Raw genomic sequence first — 22,146 nt, 5'->3', positions numbered from 1 at the left:
GTTAAGACTAGTTCAGTCATTTATGGAACTTAACAGAAATGTTTGATTAAATGGTGGCATTTATTTGACCTGTTTAGTTACTTAAATGTAGCCTGACAAGCCACACCCACATCAAGATGTTTGGTCTGGAAACTCACCATTGACAGAGCTCAGTCCGAGGGGCGGCATAAACGGTTGTCTTTCAAACTCCCTCTGCACGCGATAGGATAGCTCTACAACCAACCAGAGCAACGAAGGTGAAGCAGAGCTAGTAGATTAAACTTTCGCCATATCCGGTCGGCAAAACCCCGAACACATCTTCTTAAGAATGACTTCCGTGCCGTTCTTTGTTCTTTTCTCAGAGAAAAGCTTATCTCCAAGTCTTCCAGAGTTGCGGCCAAAGCTGAATCGAAAGACCGAATCGAATTCGACAGCTTCTGTGTTTACTAGTAGTGCGCAAGTGCAACACTACCGTCATTATGTTACCCCCCCCCCCCCAGGTCAGATGTGTATTGAGAGTTGCTAGACGACACTCGCGGCAGATTAGATTTGCTGCCGCTAGGGTGCGTCTAGATTTCTAGGCTAACTTATAGGGATAGTTCACCAAAAATGAATATTCTGTCATCAATTACTCACCCTCATGTCTTTCCAAACCCGTAAGACCTTCATTATTTTTAGAGCACAAATGAAGATATTTTTGATGAAATCTGAGAACTCTCTGACCCCTCCATTGACAGCAATTTAATTAACACTTTCAAGGCCCAGAAAGGTGAAAACATCATTAAAATAGTCAAAGTTACTCCAGTGGTTCAACCTTAATTTTTTGAAGCAACAAGAACACTTTTTGTGCGCAAAAAACTAACAAAAATAATGACTTTATTAATCAATTTCACCAAACTTTACACTTGGCACAATGCAGTCCAGTGGCGGTGTGCATTACACCACTGCATCCAACGCTTTGCATTGCACTTGATGATGTAAGGCTTGGATGCAGCTGCTAGGCCATGGAAACCCATTCCATGAAGCTCTCTACGCACTGTTCTTGAGCTGATCTGAAGGCCACATAAAGTTTGGAGGTTTGTAGCTATTGACTCTGCAGAAAGTTGGCAACTTGTGCACACTGTGCACCTCAGCATGTACTGACCCCGCTTTGTTATTTTACGTGGGCTACCACTTTGTGGCTGAGATGCTGTTGTTCCCAATTGCTTCCACTTTGTTATAATACCACTAACAGTTGACTGTGGAATATTTAGTAGTGAGGAAATTTCACGAATGGAACAAGTGGAAACCTATCACGGTACCACGCTTGAATTCACTGAGATCCTGAGAGCGACCCATTCTCTTACAAATGTTTGTAGAAGAGTCTGCATGCCTAGCGCCTGATTTTATACACCTGTGACCATGGAAGTGATTGAAACACCTGAATTCAGTGATTTGGAGGGGTGTCACAATATTTTTTATAGTGTGTATATGCTTCACACCAACCATTGGCCAACTTGCTCTCTAAAATATCTGCATTGGCTATCAAAAAAACAAAACTATATCGGTCGACCACTAGATCTGTTTATTTTGACATTTGTAGCACTTATGATGAGTTGTTCAGTCTTTTGTGGCACAAAATAATTAAGGTCATGTGGCGACGGGAATCTCTAAATCCGCACATTGACCTCATCGTCACTAAAATAGCTAAGCAGGTTGTTCATCATTGTTCGTTCTTTGGACAGACTACAACTTCTTTGAATATAAAGTAGCTTCGAAAGTGACTATAATAAAGTCCTGTATATTTAAAAAATAATAAGAGTATTAAATTAATTTCTCATCCACTTTCATTTCACTGATCCACAGTGCAAGAATAGATTTATTGAGGAGTGTGTTGAGATGACAGAATCCGGTGCTCGCAGTAAGTGTTATAAAAATCTCCCCTAATCTGCTTAGCTTCATTAGAAGAGATCGAGGAGGATTACAGTGAACTGCATGTATATGAACATAATTCCTAGCAATATTTAAGCGGCTCATAGATAAATACATCATCAGGGATGCACAAACAGCAAAAAAAATAGCAATTAATTAAATTCCCTTTATGGAAAATTGTCCGATAGTTGCCAGGCTTATGAATTATGGCCAGGTTTTGGTAATTGGTTGAAGCGATGACACAGGTTATGCCGCATGCATATAAGGGAGCGTGTTCAGACATGCAAATGCAAATAGGAATACATTCACATCCATGGGCCTCATTTCAAGTTTTAACAATCTCATAGTACTTATTGTACTGTAGCTTACTTCTTGTAGTTCATAGATATTTTCATGATGGATTTGCAGGTGAAATCAAATTGAAGTGTGGTTTTGTCTCATCGGATTTATCTGATGTCACGCTGTTCACCGTTTGCTGCCCACCTCAGTCCGCCGAAGTAAAAACGATTTTAACCGCTCATTAACAAGACAAAAACACAATAGAAGCAGAATATGATTAGAAATGCCAAAAAAATGAACAGAGCGTATATCTGACCCTGTGGTTGGCTGGCAGGGTGGCTGAGGTGAGCACAGATTGGTGACGACAGAAAAGGTTCCTTTCCTCAATTACGCCTGTTCCAGGGCGTTCAGCATATAATCACACGGAAATAAGCCTGCGACATGACTTTAATTGAGGAAGTTAACAAGGTTAGCTACACTTTACCAATTTCACGCTGCACAAATCACTCCGGAGACCTTCAGAATGAATATCCATAAACCTTTTGCTCAAAAACAAGTGCAGGAGAATAAATTTAGGCAATCATGTCATTAATCTCATGATAGAAATGGGAAACTGACTCTCTTCTTAGGCTCTCCAAGCTAAAGGAAGTAATATAACATAGCTTAACTTCTGATGCACACCTGATGTACTCAATTTTCTTTTGCTGGGGAAAATTAAGGGCCCAATTTAATGTTCAAATCGCCGGTTCCCACACCTTTTGACCACTACACTACCATTCAGTAGTTTGCTCAATTTATCTGATCATAAATATAGTAAAAACGGTAATATTGTGAAATAATTGTTACAGTGACTTCTAATTTAGTATATTTTAAAATGTATTTTTTTTCTGTGATGGCAAAGCTGAAATTTCAGCTTCATAACTCTTCAGTGTCACATGATCTTTCGGAAATGATGCTAATATGCTGATTAAGTGCTTGAGAAACATTTCCCTTTAATTTGCGATGTTGAAAACTAGTTTGCTGCTTAATATTTTGTGGAAGCAGCTGATTCAAAGGATGGTGAAAAATATGGATGCTGAATTAATTGCATTAAATATTTTCAACTGAAAAACTGGGATCGTAAAATGTTTTTTTACATAGCTATCAGGCATAACATTATGACCACCTTCCCAACATTGTGTTGGTCGCTCCGACCCTTCGAGGCATAGACTCCACTTGACCCCTGAAGGTGTTCTGTGGTATCTGGCACCAAGTTGTTAGCATCAGATCCTTTAAGTCCTGTAAGTTGCAAGGTTGGGCCTCGATGGATCGGACTTGTTTGTTCGGCACATCCCACAGATGCTCGATTGGATTGAGAACTGGAGAATTTGGAGGCCAAGTCACACTTCAAACCATTCCTGAACCATTCCTGCTTTGTGACCACAGCCAACAGGCAATTCCATGAAAGGGTGTACATGGTCTTCAACAATGATTAGGTAGGTGGCATGTGTGTAAATGTAACATCCACATGGATGGCAGGACCCAAGGTTTCCCAGCAGAACATTGCCTAAAGTATCACACTGCAGCCTTCAGTGTGCATCAATGAGTCTAGCCGTCCATGACCCTGTCACCAGTTCAACGCTGTTGATAGATACTGACCACTGTTTTTGAGATGCTCTGACTCCAGTCTTCTAGCCATCACAATCTGGCCCTTGTCAAACTCACTCAAATCCTTACCCATATTGCCTTATTCTAACACATTAACTTTGAGGACAAAATGTTCACTTGCTGCCTAATATATCCTACCCACTAATAGGTACAGTGATGCAGAGATAATCAGTGTTATATAATATAATATATGATCAGGCATAACATTATGACAGGTGAAGTGAAAAACACTGATATATAACATATATAACATCTTAAGACACAATAAAAATTTTCAGTTTAACATGTTAAAAATAATTAACAATTAACAGAGTTTTTTTCCGGCATCCTTTGGCTAGTGTTACATTATATTTTCACGCTCTTACTCGTGCAAATGAAGTGTCAGTAGTGACAGCAGCCTAATAAACCTGCTGCTGTGCTGTCTGTCAAAGATGAAAAGAAAGAGAAAATCACTCAATGCTCTTGACTGAATTACGTTTGTAGCTTTTTATTTTAAATTTAATTTATAATTTATGCAGTAAAGAGACTGTGAAGTGTTTAATAATTTGATACATTTCTGTATATGTATACAGAAATCATATATAACATGAAACATATATTATCATATATTTATTTATTTATTTATTTATTTATTTATTTATTTATTTATTTATTTATTTATTTATTTATTTATTTATTTATTTCCTACCTGTTAGACCTATCTAAAAATCTTGGGTCAAAAACAATGAAAACAATAACTTTTTGAGAATTTTTAAAGGGCAAGTAAATGGTCTGACTGGGCCAAAAGAAAAAACTGAGCCCTGATATATTAAATGACATTCATTTATTCATTATAGTGGGTTTATGTGAAGGTTATTTTAAGTTCACTTAAATTAAAAGTTATGTTAATTAAAGCCTAATAAATGTAAAAAAAATAAAGGCTACTGTCTTTATAGTGTTAATATGTTAATTAGGAGATTAAATGCGACGGTGGGAAAGATAAAATGGCTTGAGTAGGGAAAAAAAGTGTTGAAATTTGTCCTTTTTAGCAAGCTAAAGTTCACTGCTCACTTATTTCTTTTTCCTGTCATCATGACACCTTCCTGTCGAGTGTCTGTAAACTCTGTAAACTCATCTAGAGAATGAGCAAAAGATATTGGAGAGCACCTGTTAACTAAGCAAGCGAGATATTTATTTGAATCCTTTTTCGAGCTTCAGGCACTGATTTCCAGACCCTCTGAGCGTCTGAGACTCCAGGTGTCGAGGGGAGGCAGCTGTGGATGTGGTCTTCCAGGTCACAGTGAAGGTCAGGGGTATGGTGTCCAGTCGCAGCATTAGTGAAGGGGCTAATGAATGCTCGCTCATGCCTCCTGCCTCGCTTACCCGTAGCGCTTCATATTATTCCGAGCGCTCTCCGTCTCTCCGGTGTCTGATCAGTCAGCGGAGCCGCGTCCGTACTGTCACTGCGCTGAGGGATGGCACACCGTTCCCTAAATGCAAGCTTATGACTCACACGGATGTAACGGCCGTCATCCGTCTGCGCTCTGATTTGCTCTGATTGTCCACCGGGCTGCGCGCCGGGCGTCGTTAACCCCTCTGTCACTCCAGAGAGAGTGATGAAGTTGGCTGGGGGTAAACATTGCCTTTAAAGCATCTCCACACATCCAATAGATATATGAATTTCAATTGGATTTCAAACGGTCCGGACCTTGAGAGGACTTCGGGTGACCTTTGTCAATGCACCACTGTAGAGCGCTTATATATTCAACCCCCTCGAGCGCAGGGATCAAGGCTGAAGATTCACCTTCAAAATGACATCAGGGCCTTTGTGGTTTCTTCAGTTTCAGGATTTTTTCTTCAGTTAATGCTAAAACGAGTATCACTATTGTTGTTGCTTATACCTAACACTGTATTTTTCTGCACAAAACTTCACAATGTCACTCATCACACACTGTTATGGACATAAATGGATTTACGGAGTCCGATTTATTGTTTTTACTCAGCAAATGATTTAGCAGGTTAAAAGATTATATAGACTTGCATTGTCTTACTAAGGCAACAAGCCTCAGAATTTGAGAATAACCACTGAATAGCATGCCTAAAACATGTTTTTATTAGCCCAGAAATCTAGACGCACCCTAGCGGCAGCAAATTTAATTTGCCCGCAAGTGTCGTCTAAGAACTCTCAATACCATTCTGAGCTGTGTTCCTCAAAATCTGGACGGCCCAATCACATCATGTATAGAGTCGGCGGGCGGGGTGATAATGACGACGTCCGAGTTGCGTTTGCGTGCTTCTAGTAAACACAGAAACTGGCGAACGGCGGCGGTCTTTCGAATCAGCTTTCACCGCAACTCTGGAAGACTTGGAGTTAAGCTTTTCTCTGAGAAAAGAACAAAGAACGGCACTGAAGTCATTTTGTAAAAAGGGAAGATGTGTTCTTAGTTTAGCCGACCGGATACGGCGAATGTTTAATCAGTCAGAGCTCTGTTTCACCTTCGTTGCTCTGGTTGGTGTAGCGCTATCCTATTGCGTGCGGAGGGAGTTTGAAAGACAACCGTTTATCCCGTCCCTCGGATTGAGTCTATGGTGAGTTTCCAGACCAAACATCTTGATGTGGTTCTGGCTTGTCAGGCTATGTTATTATAGTATTTTTTATATGCAATTATGATATTTATTAAAGCTACACTGTGTAACTTTTTTAGTTTATTCTTAGCTAAAATCACTTAGTTCTTTCAAAAATATATGTGCTCATTAATGTATATTTACTTCTTTCAAGTAATAATGCATTCTCGTAATTTTATAATATACCATTGAAAATGCATAAGTGTTAGGGGTTCGGATGGCGGTCGCCATGTTGCTCCTCCATCTTGAAAGTACATTTGCCAAAGAGGGACATACCCGTAAATTCAAGCTTCGCTTTTCGCGTTTTTACACTCGATGGCACCGTGTCGCATGTGAAGAGGAGGATTGCTTGAGGCTGCTATATGATGATGGAGGATCACTCTTAAGCCCCTTTCTAACTGCACGTCGGACCCGCAATATTCCCGGAACATTGCCGGGTCGCCTTCTGTGTGAAAGCAACCACGGCCTGGAATTGATTACCGAATTCGACCCGAGTCGGGGACCTAGTAACATTGCGGGATATGTATCAGAGTCGCCAAGGAAGCGGAAAAGAGAATTAAGACGGCAACGCAACGGGCAAATCAACAAGACAAAAGTAAATATTGGAGTGGCCTTTCCAAGATGGAAAGAGCTCATGAGGAGCAACGATTTTAAAAAGAACGCCGACGTTGCCTGCTTTCTTCTCGACAGGTAATATTAATTCAGCCTTTTATTGTTGCTTGGCTAATTATATCATGGTCTGCTGAGCATAACACTAGAACGACGTCAAGGATAGTTTTCCTCGCGTCAATGATGAAAAAGTATTGTTTACCTTATAACATAAATCCGTGTTCTATGACGGATAACATGAGATTAATATTTGAATTGCATTATAATTTGTTTGCCTTACGCTAGTGATGTCGTACAATATACAGAATAACGATAGCACTGATAAAAAAAGTTACTTTACTAAGATTAGCTTGCATTCATCTGGGAACCTGATAGCTGATGTTAGCAATGAAATTGTAAAAAATTACGAAAACGTAAAACTATTATTCATTTTACATATATTAATTTGATCATAGATCATTTGATCATAGATCATTAAATAACTGCAAATTATAATAGTTTTCAAAAGTAACCTCATCACTTGCAACACTCACCGAAGAGGTCGAACTGGAAGCCATGACTAAATCGGCCACCGTAGGAGTTGAAACGAAATCGAAATTGAGAGGAACAGAAACTATTATTCACTGGATGGTCATATATCTTTTCACCACTAGATGGGGGAAAATATCACACAGTGTAGCTTTAATATTTAATATTTATTTGTTCAGTTTTTTTTTTCAAATAATTTTACTTTAAGATTTAGGATTTAAGATTTATGCTTTTGTGACATATGAGGACACAAATGTGTATAATGACATGGGTATGACATAGGTATTACAAGGAGAGGGTGAAATATGAGGAAATTGGCCATGTCCTCACTTTTCAAAATGCTTATAAATCATACAGGATGAGTTTTTTTAGAAAGTAATAACGCAGAATGTTTCCTGTGATGGTAGGTTTAGGGGTAGGGGCAGTGTAAGGGGATAGAAAATACGGTTTGTACAGTATAAAAAGCATTACGCCTATGGAAGGTCCCCCATTTTTATTTCAGATAAATACTGTTCTTTTGAACTTTCTATTCATCAAATAATTCAAAAAATGGTTTCAACAACATTGATAATATTCATAAATGTTTCTTGAGCAGTAAATCATCATATTAGAATGATTTCTGAAGGATCATGTGACACTGAAGACTGGAGTAATGATGCTGAAAATTCAGCTTTGCGTCACAGGAATAAATGAAAAATCAAAATATATGCATATAGATAACAGTTATTTTATATTTTAATAATATTTACCAATATTACAGCTTTTTTTGTATTTCTAATAACAAATGCGGCCTTGGTGAGCAGAAGATACTTCTTTAAAAACATAAACAAATCTTACCGTTCTATCACTTTTGACCGGTAGTGTATATATGTGTATATGTAAATCATCATCCAGTATATAATGTACTCCATCCATCCATCCATCCATCCATCCATCCATCCATCCATCCATCCATCCATCCATCCATCCATCCATCCATCCATCCATCCATCCATCCAGTATATACGTTCATAAATACAAACTATACCGTCGTATCAGAGCTAAGGCCTGCTCTCACCGGACCTTCTGACAGTCTGCTTTAACTGCTCGAAAACACAAGTTTTAAAGCAATTAAGATGACAGGTGAAAGCGTGCAGCAGGCATGTACATTTAACCTTACTCGTCCACTTTGACAGATCCTACATTCTCCTATTACCATGGCAGCCACACATCTGATTCTGTTAAACTTTAAATACACCAAAAGGGAAAACGGATTTCTGACTGATGGTTACACCCTTGAAAGTTCTACTTGTCATCTGCATGGGCATTTTTATAGTTAGACTAGCTACAGCTGGATTAGGGAAATCGAACATCTAGAACATGATCTACACCTTTTACTGAAGTGACTGCTTTGAGTGATGTGTCAATCAAATGCATATGATCCTTCAGGCTGAGATTTGTACACACACATACAAACACACAGAGAGAGAGAGAGAGAGAGAGAGAGAGAGAGAGAGAGAGAGAGAGAGAGAGAGCGCCAGGAAGGCAGGCAGGTCTCTCACTCTTCATTTTTCAGTCTGCTGTGTTTGCAGCTGTTGGTTATCCCCCTGATCCCAGACAGACCGAGGCCGGGTGGTTTTGACAGTTCTGACGGCCGCTGTCCTAACCCTCAGTGCACTGAGTAATCTCACCTCACCTGGCGCCCTCTTCCCACCTGTCCCCAGCTGAGCTGCATTGCTGACATCATTAAACTTGCATCCAGATGCCCGAGCAAACTGACACAGCTGCGTCTATCAGCCAAGACAGATTCAACATTGCATACTCGTATGTTCAGCCCAGCTTGTGCCTGGGATGGGAGTTAACATAATGTAAAGCACTAGAACGCATTCAGAGGAGAACAGACGGTTTTGTGACTTGTAATGACCACATCATTTAATTTGATGCACTGTGATGATGGGTTTTCACTGTATTTCGGATGATTACATTGCAGAGACTTTTTAATTCATTTTCAGATCAGCAATTTCAATTAAACCTTCAATTAAAAGGATTTCATGAATACATTTGACATGAAATAACAACAATTTGAATAGTGTCTATCCATCCTGTGTCTATGTGTATATATATATATATATATATATATATATATATATATATATATATATATATATATATGTATTCTTTTCATATATATATATGTATGTATATATACATACAGTCTTGTTCAAAATAATAGCAGTACAATGTAACTAACCAGAATAATCAAGGTTTTTAGTATATTTTTTATTGCTACGTGGCAAACAAGTTACCAGTAGGTTCAGTAGATTCTCAGAAAACAAACAAGACCCAGCATTCATGATATGCATGCTCTTAAGGCTGTGCAATTGGGCAATTAGTTGAAAGGGGTGTGTTCAAAAAATAGCAGTGTCTACCTTTGACTGTACAAACTCAAAACTATTTTGTACAAACATTCTTTTTTTCTGGGATTTAGCAATCCTGTGAATCACTAAACTAATATTTAGTTGTATGACCACAGTTTTTTAAAACTGCTTGACATCTGTGTGGCATGGAGTCAACCAACTTGTGGCACCTCTCAGCTGTTATTCCACTCCATGATTCTTTAACAACATTCCACAATTCATTCACATTTCTTGGTTTTGCTTCAGAAACAGCATTTTTGATATCACCCCACAAGTTCTCAATTGGATTAAGGTCTGGAGATTGGGCTGGCCACTCCATAACATTAATTTTGTTGGTTTGGAACCAAGACTTTGCCCGTTTACTAGTGTGTTTTGGGTCATTGTCTTGTTGAAACAACCGTTTCAAGGGCATGTCCTCTTCAGCATAGGGCAACATGACCTCTTCAAGTATTTTAACATATGCAAACTGATCCATGATCCCTGGTATGCGATAAATAGGCCCAACACCATAGTAGGAGAAACATGCCCATATCATGATGCTTGCACCTCCATGCTTCACTGTCTTCACTGTGTACTGTGGCTTGAATTCAGAGTTTGGGGGTCGTCTCACAAACTGCCTGTGGCCCTTGGACCCAAAAAGAACAATTTTACTCTCATCAGTCCACAAAATGTTCCTCCATTTCTCTTTAGGCCAGTTGATGTGTTCTTTGGCAAATTGTAACCTCTTCTGCACATGCCTTTTTTTTAACAGAGGGACTTTGCGGGGGATTCTTGAAAATAGATTAGCTTCACACAGACGTCTTCTAACTGTCACAGTACTTACAGGTAACTCCAGACTGTCTTTGATCATCCTGGAGGTGATCATTGGCTGAGCCTTTGCCATTCTGGTTATTCTTCTATCCATTTTGATGGTTGTCTTCCGTTTTCTTCCACGTCTCTCTGGTTTTGCTCTCCATTTTAAGGCATTGGAGATCATTTTAGCTGAACAGCCTATCATTTTTTGCACCTCTTTATAGGTTTTCCCCTCCCTAATCAACTTTTTAATCAAAGTACGCTGTTCTTCTGAACAATGTCTTGAACGACCCATTTTCCTCAGCTTTCAAATGCATGTTCAACAAGTGTTGGCTTCATCCTTAAATAGGGGCCACCTGATTCACACCTGTTTCTTCACAAAATTGATGACCTCAGTGATTGAATGCCACACTGCTATTTTTTTGAACACACCCCTTTCAACTAATTCAACTAATTGCCCAATTGCACATCCTTAAGAGCGTGCATATCATGAATGCTGGGTCTCATTTGTTTTCTGAGAATCTACTGAACCTACTGGTAACTTGTTTGCCACGTAGCAATAAAAAATATACTAAAAACCTTGATTATTCTGGTTAGTCACATTGTACTGCTATTAATTTGAACAAGACTGTATATGTAATTTATCCATCCATCCTTCCATCCATATAATGTACTTTGTCCATCCATCCATCCATCCATCCATCCATCCATCCATCCATCCATCCATCCATCCATCCATCCATCCATCCATCCATCCATCCATCCATCCATCCATCCATCCATCCATCCATCCATCCATCCATCCATCCATCCATCCATCCATCCATCCATCCATCCATCCATCCATCCAAAAATGTTAATAGGATGAGCATGCAAGTGGCTGACCGTTCAAATCTGAAAACACAGTTTAATTATTTTAAAAAATAGTGTTATTTTAAACTTCCTGAAAAGTAGCCGTTTTGGACATATAGGTTTCCACCCGACAGCGATAACATGGACTATTTTCTTGACATTTCTTAAAAATGTGATTTTATAGATAGCTGTTGGCACGCTATGTGATTTCTTTCCTACTCTTGGTGCTTTCAGTGCTGCATTCAGCTGGGATTTTTAAATCCTTTGTTGTATTCCTGAAACAACCCCTTATTAAAAGAAGATAAAATTTGCCGCAACCCCAAGATTATGAACAGAATTATTAGTTTCTTCAAGAAAAAGTGAAGAGTTGAATTTGTGGCGACAACTAATTCATAAAGGTAAGCAGTCATTAAAATGGCAAATCCTGGGAGGCCCAGGTTTTTATTGAATTGTACTTTTCCCATTGTGGGTTCATTTTGGTTCAGATATAATGAAAAGAATGAATTGGGAGATTAGCTTACTGCACATTCCAGAACCCCATAATACTCTCATCATGGAAAACATTTGAACGCTAGATTATTACTCAAGTAAAACGATAAGGTAGAAAGCAGAGAGAGAAGAAAGAATAAATCAGCTCGCAGTGGTCCGCTAATCAACAGCTCCTTTCATTTGAACGCATTGGATTATTTTTTGGGATGGTAATAAAAATACGGAAAGGAAAGAAAGGAAAAATTGTGTATGTATTTGATTGCGTTACAGCTCAGAAAAGCCCCAGCACTGTATCTAATGCACTGCACTGCTAGGCAGTCTTTTCCTGAGCGCCGCTCTCAAAGCCCAGCTGAATTGCTGTGACCTAGAGCAATTCTTGAACAAATAAGATTGCCTTCGTGTGTGCATTATTTTCTGTTGACATTTGCTAAGCGCTTGGGCTGCTGGCCAGGGGAGACGGATGAGGGTCTAAAATGTGTCTGGATGTGCCGTGTCTTTAATGTTACCTTGGGAGGAGAAAAAAGACAATGGTATTCCTGTCCACAGCCGTAGCGCAGAGCCCCGGCATGTCAGAGGAGGGAATAGGTTATTTTATTCTCACTCTTTCTCGTTTTCGCCCTCTTTTTTCCCCCCTCGAGCTACAGCTTTTGAAAAGAGAGACAAAAACGCTCAGCAATCAACTGAAGGTGCCCCTCTCACAGATTCTCATTTTGATCTGTTGGGTCTCATCTTTATGAATGTGTTTATACGTTTTGACCTGCCGTGGAACAGCTGTTTTCTGGGCCATGTGTGTCAGCTTATCATGTTTTTGCATTTTATCCCCCCAAAGTCCACTTATGACATTAGTCAAGGTTTTTTTTGCACCAAAACAGTCTTCATTTAGTTTTGCACGACCATTATCCACCCTCTCTCTTACCCTTAGAAATAAACAAGCTGGGTTTTGTTGCTGTACCTTGCAGGCTACTATATGCAAATGACCTCTGTTATGATTGGCTAATTGCAGCGTACTGGCGTATTTCACACTGTTCCTCATTAGGGCAAGCCAAGTTGCAGAATAATGAATAGGTGTTGATTTCTACATGTGGACATGGCTGTGATGTCATAACTAGTGGTCGACCAATAAGGGCTTTTCAGTCAGAACAAAATATCTAAAGGCCACTATAATGCACATACTGTATATTTATGGTACACTTAAATTAAATGTAGAAAGCATGGGGATTGGAGTCTTCAAAGAAATGAATAAACATTTTTTCTGGAAATAAACTTGTATACTTTTATTTGGGATGCATTACATTGATCAAAAGTGACAGTAAAGAATTTAATGTTGTTCTTTTTAACTTTTAATTTGTCAAATAATCCTGAAAATAAATGGCTTCCACAAAAAAATTAAGAATCACAACTTGATAAAAAATGCAAACATCCCAATTTGAAAATAAAAGAAATTCATTTAAATAATTTAAAAATAAAATGATACAGAAAATACATGAATAAAACATTGTATATGTTATGCATATTGTTTAAATAATCAGAATAATTTAAACAATATACAAAGATATACAAAGTTTTTAATAAGAATTTAATATATTATTTAAAAGGACACACACAATTGATCAAAAGTGACAGCAAAAAACATTTATAGTGTCACAAATTTAATTAAATTTTAAATAAACACTGTTTATTTTATTGTATTCATGAAAGAATCCTGAAAAGAATAAAAGAATACATTATATATATATATATATATATATATATATATATATATATATATATATATATATATATATATATATATATGGTGATATATATATATATATATATATATATATATATTAGTATGTGTGTAGTATAATGTAGTATATATACATAATGCAGAACTTTTTTTTTTTAAGAGCAAGGAAAATCTATTTTCCATGATACAAGATTTTTTAATACATTTGTGCTAATGTATTCATTGTACAGGAAGCTGAATATGAACCACTGCACCATTTCATGTTCTACATGCATATTTTGTAAGATACACACAGCGATGATCATAACAGATGATGTATCGCTGATTTGGAAGAGTGCCTTTTCCTTCACAATAAGCAGAGAGGAACGCCGGTGAGAGAAATATTTATGCGAGTGTGGCTTTATGTCCTCCCGCAGCTGCTCGGTGTCCCCTCTCTGTATTAATCATCTCCGTGCAGATCAGAAGTGCGATAGGCCCGGCATCCTCCGAGATTAGCCTTCATCTCACTGTCAAAGCCCACTCCAGACCCTCTCCCAGACCAAGGCTCCTGCAATATCCCTAATCCTTTAGGCTAAGGATAATTTATGATCAAATAAAGAAAAGCAGGTCAAAACTAATGTCGCATTATGTTCAGCCACCCTGGTTTATAAAAGCGGGACTGGGACGGGAGCGTTGTGTGGTCCTCTGTGGCGTCGGTACCTGGCCACTGCACTACAGTAATTACCCCACTGTCACCCCGGTAAGTGGTATTAATGGCAGCCTTGTGCACTCTAGTCCGCGGCGAGCTTAGAGAATTGTGAGACGGGATTATTATGGGCATCCAGCTGCGTGCGAATCTAAACGTGCAGGTGTTACTTGAGTGTTTGCGCTGCCTTTATGTGTGTGTTTTGTGTGCTTTTTGTTTCCGCACACGTGGCACAAGTTGTGCGTTTCACACCGAAGACGACGGGGAGTCTTTTTTCCCCCTCTCTTGTTTCTGCGTCTCCTTTCCTGCCTCGATTTGCTCTGTTCCCGGTGTGCACTGCGTCTCCCGCCCCCCTTCTGCGCATTGTAAAGGAAAAAGCACTCTTCCAAATTACTGATACATCATCTGAAGTCATTAGCGTGGTGAATTTTTAAACAGCTGTGTGTTTGTAAAATGGAAATAATGATTGTGAGCTACAGTAGCAGCCCTCCCTCGTTTCCCAGCAGCCCCAGTCGGCTGCCTCCTGTCACACGCCATTCACATCCAGGGGCCAAACGTACCACATCCATTCTGATTGGGCATGAATATTTAATTGGGCGGCTCCAAATTATCCTATTTGTCATTCAAAACTGGTGTGTCATCAATATGGCGTCTTTGAGATGTAGTTGCTGGGAGAAAAGTCCTCCGGCACAAAAGCTTGGGATTGATTTCCTCTGGGTGCCGTAGAGTGTTTGTAATTGGCTGGAATGTGCCGTTCCAGTGGGGCGACGACACAAAGTTCTGCTCCGTGTCTCTGTTCTTACTGTAAATAACTTTACTTTGCATTGAATGTGAGGCAATTCAAGTGTAATCTTATTTTCTTACAGATGTTTGAAGTGTGCCGATGCACCGTGCCAGAAAAGCTGCCCAACTAATCTGAACATAAAGGCCTTCATTACTAGTATCGCAAACAAGGTATGTTGAGTATACACAATTGACTTTCTTAATAAATGTTTCTGGTCTTATTGAGCTTCATCAAAATGTAAGTACTTCTGAAACAACTTTACTTCACAGACTAGGCCATGTATGGTGTTAGAAGTGAACAAAACCTGCAGATTTGACTCCATATGTATATAAAAATGCTGACTTCCAACAGTCCTCTTTCCAAAAGAATGTAAATGTCATTTTAAGTATATTAAAGACATTTTAATTATTTGACTACTAATTACTTGACAGTAATTTGAACTAGGGATGCCACAATTCTCAATATAATATTGAACCATTTGGTACGGTATTCACGTTTTTTTTTCCGGTTTTGCATTTAATGAATAATTTTTCTACAAATTCTATCATTTGCCTCCATCCTAATATACTGAACAACGTGACATACATTCACATCACAAGTTAGTGGTAGAGTTATAATTACGGAACACTATAGTTATTCACAATCACGGAAGTTCATTATTTGCATGCGCTTTATACCCTTGTAAACATTTTATTCGCTTTTAACATTTACTTTTCAGAGCGTGCACACTAAACGCCTGTCAAACACGTGATTACTGGACACTTGAAGTAGTCTTACTGCGTTAATACTGTTAAATACATACAAGGTTTACATAAACACAGTCGGTTATGTCTAAAGTGAAAGTAAAATCGGCATATGTCTGTATATTAGATGCACGCAGGTCTTAAATTGACAGCAGCAGGACCTTAAAGGGACAGTTGACCTCTAAAATTATGTCATTATTTACTCACTCTAATATTGTTCCACACCTGTATTCATTTCTTGATGACAGAGTTTTCATTTTTGAGCGAACTCTCCCTTAATGTTAATACAACAAGAAAAGACAGAGAAAATCTCTCACTGCTCTTGACTGAAAAACTAATACAGTAGATAAGAATCAATGTATATTTCATAGTGAAGTCTATGTAGTGTTTTATTTTTACATTTATTCATTCAATTTCACACTTGCTACTGTACAGCTCTGAGCTGCCAGTGTAAATTTTTTTATATACCCTCATCTAAAGAATTATTAGGAGCACCATACTAATACTGTGTTTGACGCCCTTTCGCCTTCAGAACTGCCTTAATTCTGTGTGGCATTGATTCAACAAGGTGCTGAAAGCATCTTTAGAAATGTTGGCCCATGTTGATAGGAGAGCATCTTGCAGTTGATGGAGATTTGTGGGATGCACATCCAGGCCACGAAGCTCCTGTTCCACCACATCCCAAAGATGCTCTATTGGGTTGAGATCTGGTGACTGTGGGGGCCATTTTAGTACAGTGAACTCATTGTCATGTTCAAGAAATCAATTTGAAATGATTTGAGCTTTGTGACATGGTGCATTATCCTGCTGGAAGTAGCCATCAGAGGATGGGTACATGGTGGTCATAAAGCTATGGACATGGTCAGAAACAATGCTCAGGTAGGCCGTGGCATTTAAACGATGCCCAATTGGCACTAAGGGGCCTAAAGCATGCCAAGAAAATATCCCCCACACCATTACACCACCACCACCAGCCTGTACAGTGGTAACAAGGCATGATGGATCTATGTTTTTAAACTGTTTACGCCAAATTCTGACTCTACCATCTGAATGTCTCAACAGAAATTGAGACTCATCAGACCAGGCAACATTTTACCAGTCTTCAACTGTCCAATTTTGGTGAGCTTATGCAAATAGTAGCCTCTTTTTCCTATTTGTAGTGGAGATGAGTGGTACCCGGTGGGGACTTCTGCTGTTGTAGCCCATCCGCCTCAAGGTTGTGCGTGTTGTGGCGTCACAAATGCTTTGCTGCATACCTCGGTTGTAACGAGTGGTTATTTCAGTCAAAGTTGCTCTTCTATCAGCTTCAATCAGTCGGCCCATTCTCCTCTGACCTCTGGCATCAACAAGGCATTTTCGCCCACAGGACTGTCGCATACTGGATGTTTTTCCCTTTCCCCACCATTCTTTGTAAACCCTAGAAATGGTTGTGCGTGAAAATCCCAGTAACTGAGCAGATTGTGAAATACTCAGACCGGTCCGTCTGGCACCAACAACCATGCCACGCTCAAAATTGCTTAAATAACCTTTCTTTCCCATTCTGACATTCAGTTTGGAGTTCAGGAGATTGTCTTGACCAGGACCATACCCTAAATGCAATGAAATCAACTGCCATGTGATTGGTGAATTAGATCATTGTATTAATGAGAAATTGAACAGGTGTTCCTAATAATCCTTTAGGGGAGTGTATTTATTCTATATTATTAAACGGCTCAGTGAAATACTTGATTCTGATTGGTCAATCGCGCATTCCAGCGGTACGTTATTTCCAGATAACACCGGCTCATACGGGTACTACGAGTTACTTGACCGGTACTACTTCTATGCTTAACGCTGGCGCCATCTTGTGGCTTAAACAGCCGTGGGTTACAATGGAAGACTTCAAGACAGGTTTCCTTTATAATGTTTTTAATATAGATATTTTTCTTACACAAACGCATCGATTCGAATCAGAAGGCTCTATTAACCCATCGGAGCCGTGTGGAGCACGTTATTTGACGGACAGCTGCATTTTTTTATGGACTTCAAAAACAGCTACAACTACTGCTGGGATTCACGTTAGCCTGGACTTTTTAAATATAACTTCGATTGTATTTGTCTGAAAGAAGAATGCCATATACACCTATAATGACTTGAGGGTGAGTAAATCATAGGCTTGGTTTCATTTTTGGGTGAACTAACCCTTTCAGCATTCATTTTCAACATTTAGCAGCAATAGATAAAGGCTTAAAGCAGGTTGGAACTGTTTTTCTTCGCGGAAGCTTTGCGTAAGAGCTAATAAAATATTTAATCTCAAGACAATATTTTGTGTCTAAAAATGATTTATTTGAGAATAGTAGCCGTGTAATAAGCGGGATAATGTACACCCAGCCGGTTGTTATCGCAGAACCCCTTCAGAGTGATGCAAGACCACTCCGCTTCGCGTCCCCCTGATCACTCTGTCGGGGTTTATCCTGCGATAACAACCGGCTGGGTGTACATTATCCCTTACTTATACAATACACTAGGAATGTGTACAAGAGTTTTTTTAAAGTAAAATTCTAAGTTTAAGTAAGGTTTTATATTCTTTTAAGTAAAATAAAGAAAGAGTATTGCAATGAAAATTTGCCTTTTTTCTCCTTAACCTCTTGCTGTTCCTGTCACCTAAGAATAGAATAGCAAAAAAACGAACCGAACCGAACTGAAAACCAAGGTTAAAAACCGAAGGTATGTATTGAACTGTGGACTAACTGTATTGTTGCATCCATAATTTGAACATATAATAATAAAATCATAATAATAGATTTAATTTATAACGCACTTTTCATTCCGAAGAATCTCAAAGTGCAACAATGGAAAAAAGGGAAAAATAACAAAAATGAATAAAAAGTCAAATTAAAGAAAAATACAAACAATCAACACATAAAAGCCTTTCTGAACGTAAAAGTCTTCAGTTCAGCTTTGATCTGGTCCAGGCTCTGTACTGCTCTCAGCTCACTGGGAAGGTGGTTCCAAAGCTGTGATGCAGCCGAGCAGAAAGCTCGATCTTCCATGGTACAAAGCCTGGTGGTGGGGACTTGAAGAAGCAGGTGGCCTGAAGATCTGAGGGTGCATGTGGAGGATTTCAAAGTGATATGGAGGTGCATGTCCGGTGATGCATTTATGTGTGAGCAGGAGGATTTTGTAGTCGATCCGGGATGAAACATGAAGCCAGTGTAATGAGTGTAGGATGGGAGTTCTGGATGTATTGAAGCATCTGGATATTTCTGACAGAAATCCCACTGAAGAGTCTGTGTCTGCTGATGACTGGACTGAGGGGAAGCATGTAGAGGATGAATAAGATTGTGCCGAGAACCGACCCCTGCGGAACACCACATGTAACAGGGAGCACCCTGGACTCACATTCTCCCAATATAACACGCTCAGTCCTGTCAGAAAGGTAGGACTGAAACCACTGCAGTGCTGCTCCAGAAAGTCCAACTGTATTGTGGAGGCGGTCCAGGAGGATGGTAAGGTCCAGGGTGTCGAATGCCGCTGATAGGTCGAGGAAAATGAGCTGTGATGGTGATCCTGAATCAGCTGTCATTAGAAGGTCATTTGTCACCCTAAGCAGAGCTGTTTTGGTGCTGTGGGCCGAGGGAAAGCCTGATTGAAATATCTCTATTAAGTTTTTTTTTTTTTTGATGGTTGTGGAGCTGAGAGGTGGCTTCCTTCTCTAGAACCTTTGACATGAAGGTGAGGTTGGAGATATTAGCAATAATTAGCAAGGACCTCCGGGTCTAGGGTTGGTTTCTTAAGTATAGGACGGATGACAGCAGCTTTAAGGGCAAGAGGGACCTGACCAGTTTTGAGAGAATGATTAACAAATTGGGTGATGATTGGGCTGACAATGAGAATGAACGACTTGAGCACAACAGTCAAGATGGGATCCAAGGTGCAGGTGGACGGCTTCATTTTTTTGATGGTTTCCTCAATGTGGCTCTACTGAACCTCAGTAAAGTGTGGAAGGGATGGCAATCTCCTGGGCGAGTGGTTGGAGGACGGTGGAGACGAGGAGGAAGAGCCATATATTGAAAAGCGAATGTTATTGACTTTAGATCTAAAAAAGTCAATAAAGCTGTTGCATCGCTCCACTGTGGTTTCAATGGATAAAGGTGACTTCGGCTTCAGGAGATTGTTTTACTGCGGAAAAAGCTGCTTAGAGTTTCCAGTGTTTTTATTGATGAGGTTGGAATAGAATTGAGAGCGCACACCCTTCAAGGACTTAAGATAAACTTTTTGATGGTCACGGAAGGCAAGCTTGTGAACAGTTAGACCAGACTGCTTACAGCGGCGTTCCAGGATACGGTCCTCAGTTTTCATTTGCTGCAGTTCCTGTGTGAACCAGGGAGCAGCGCGTTCAAAGTTGACTACCCGTGTCCTGATAGGAGCATGGTGGTCAAAAACATGCTTAGAGATGTAATATAGTGATCCACCAGTCCGTCCACTGTTGCAGATACTAGGCAGTTGATGTTTTGTTGAAGGTCTTCAGTGATGGAGGTGGAGCCAATTTTTTTTACAGTTCCAGAAAGATATTTGGCGCTTGGGTCTGATAATAGGCGTCAAAAATGTAATGGCCATAAAGTCACACACACCCAGATTGTTTACCTCCAGGCTGTTTACGGTATATGTTTTTGTTATATCTGCTTTTGTTTATGTTTATTGTACATATCAAAAACTGCCAATAGCCTTTAGTTTTTTACATGAATGCATTTATTTAAAAATGGTCAATGGTCTTCAATTTAAAAAAAAAATATTATTATTTAACATATTTTTATTATAAATATTAATGGCTTTTAGTTTTTTTGTTTATTTATTTATTTTAATGTAAATAGCCACATTTTTTTCATAAAAAATATTTAATAAATTGAATAAATACATTTTTATTTTATTACATTTTTAAAATAAAAATAGACTTTTGATTTGTTTTATTAAAAAAAGTTGTTTATAGCCAGTAGCCTTTAATTTACATTACATTCAACCCTCTACAATGCAAGTATATCACAATCAAAAATCAAATATTGTAATCAAATATTATTTTGATAGATACTGACCACTGCAGACCGGGAACACCCTACAAGAGCTGCCGTTTTGGAGATGCTTTTGTAATAAGGATTCATCTATATGCAGTGTTAATTTACATTGATTACATTGATAACTTTATTTCACTTCTGAACCTAATCTGTATCTAATCTAACTACTGTTAGATACCTTAAAAACCTAAAAATCACTTTATTTAAGTTGCATCTTTGTTCTGTTGTGTTTATTTGCGCTATCGCTTGAAGTTTGATTATTTGTTATTATTGCATTACAGACTGCTTTCTTGACCTTAAAAGTGTTTTAACTGTATATTATATATTTTTGTAGAATGTTTTCTTTTGCATTGTTCGTACTTTCCATGTAACAAGTCGGGCGAAAAAATAACTGACTTAATGACTATAAGTCAGTTATTCTAAATAATGACCAAAGCTTCATTGTGTCTGTAGAGGGTTGATATTGTAGTCTATATATGTTTAGCCACTTTCTATTGCTAGTCGGTGTCAGGTCACATTAGAAAAAGGGGCATTTGTCATTTTCAAGAGCATTTTATTAAGTCGAAATTCCTTTTATACCTCTGCACACAGGATGAGTCATCTGTATTTTTGGTCCATTTTTCAGGAAAAGAAAGAGTGTTTCAAATGCATATATCTACAAAAAGCTAAAATGTTTAGGGCTGCACTCGCATATAGATTGCCTCAAAGCTAACAGATGTGGACTAAAAGCCCAAAACTTTTATTTTTTATTTAATGTGTTCTTTTAGCTTCTAAAAGCCAGATAGCAAGCCAGCGATATCAGGGATACATCAGTCCAATAACAAACAGCAAAACAAACAGAAATAACTATTATCAAACTCATCGCATTTCATATATTTCCCTTACGTTGTACAACAGGTTCCTAATATAAGATATGTAACTTTCATATCAAATATATTTCTGTAGTGTAGAGAGAGCTATTTTTATTATGGTATTAATGTTTACATTTCATATGGTATGAATATGAAATGTCATTTTTTTTGCTGCGTTTTTTTTTCTTTCCATCTGTAGTGTGCTCTTGGGTTGATT

The 22,146-nt window shown here is 38.7% G+C and overlaps 1 protein-coding gene across 1 annotated transcript in view; it reads left to right on the top strand.

Moving 5' to 3' along the window:
• dpyda.1 (dihydropyrimidine dehydrogenase a, tandem duplicate 1) overlaps positions 1 to 22,146 on the top strand; it is a 266,445-nt gene that overhangs the window by 37,509 nt on the left and 206,790 nt on the right. The window contains exon 4 of the mRNA XM_067435665.1: positions 15,367 to 15,454. Within this exon, the coding sequence (XP_067291766.1) occupies positions 15,367 to 15,454 (88 nt within the window). The remainder of the gene's footprint in view (positions 1 to 15,366; positions 15,455 to 22,146) is intronic.

The sequence above is a fragment of the Pseudorasbora parva genome, chromosome 24, assembly GCF_024679245.1.
Source record: "Pseudorasbora parva isolate DD20220531a chromosome 24, ASM2467924v1, whole genome shotgun sequence".
Lineage (NCBI taxonomy): Eukaryota > Metazoa > Chordata > Actinopteri > Cypriniformes > Gobionidae > Pseudorasbora > Pseudorasbora parva.
The sequence above is the reverse complement of the archived record's forward strand: the minus strand, read 5'-3'. Positions and strand labels throughout refer to the sequence as shown.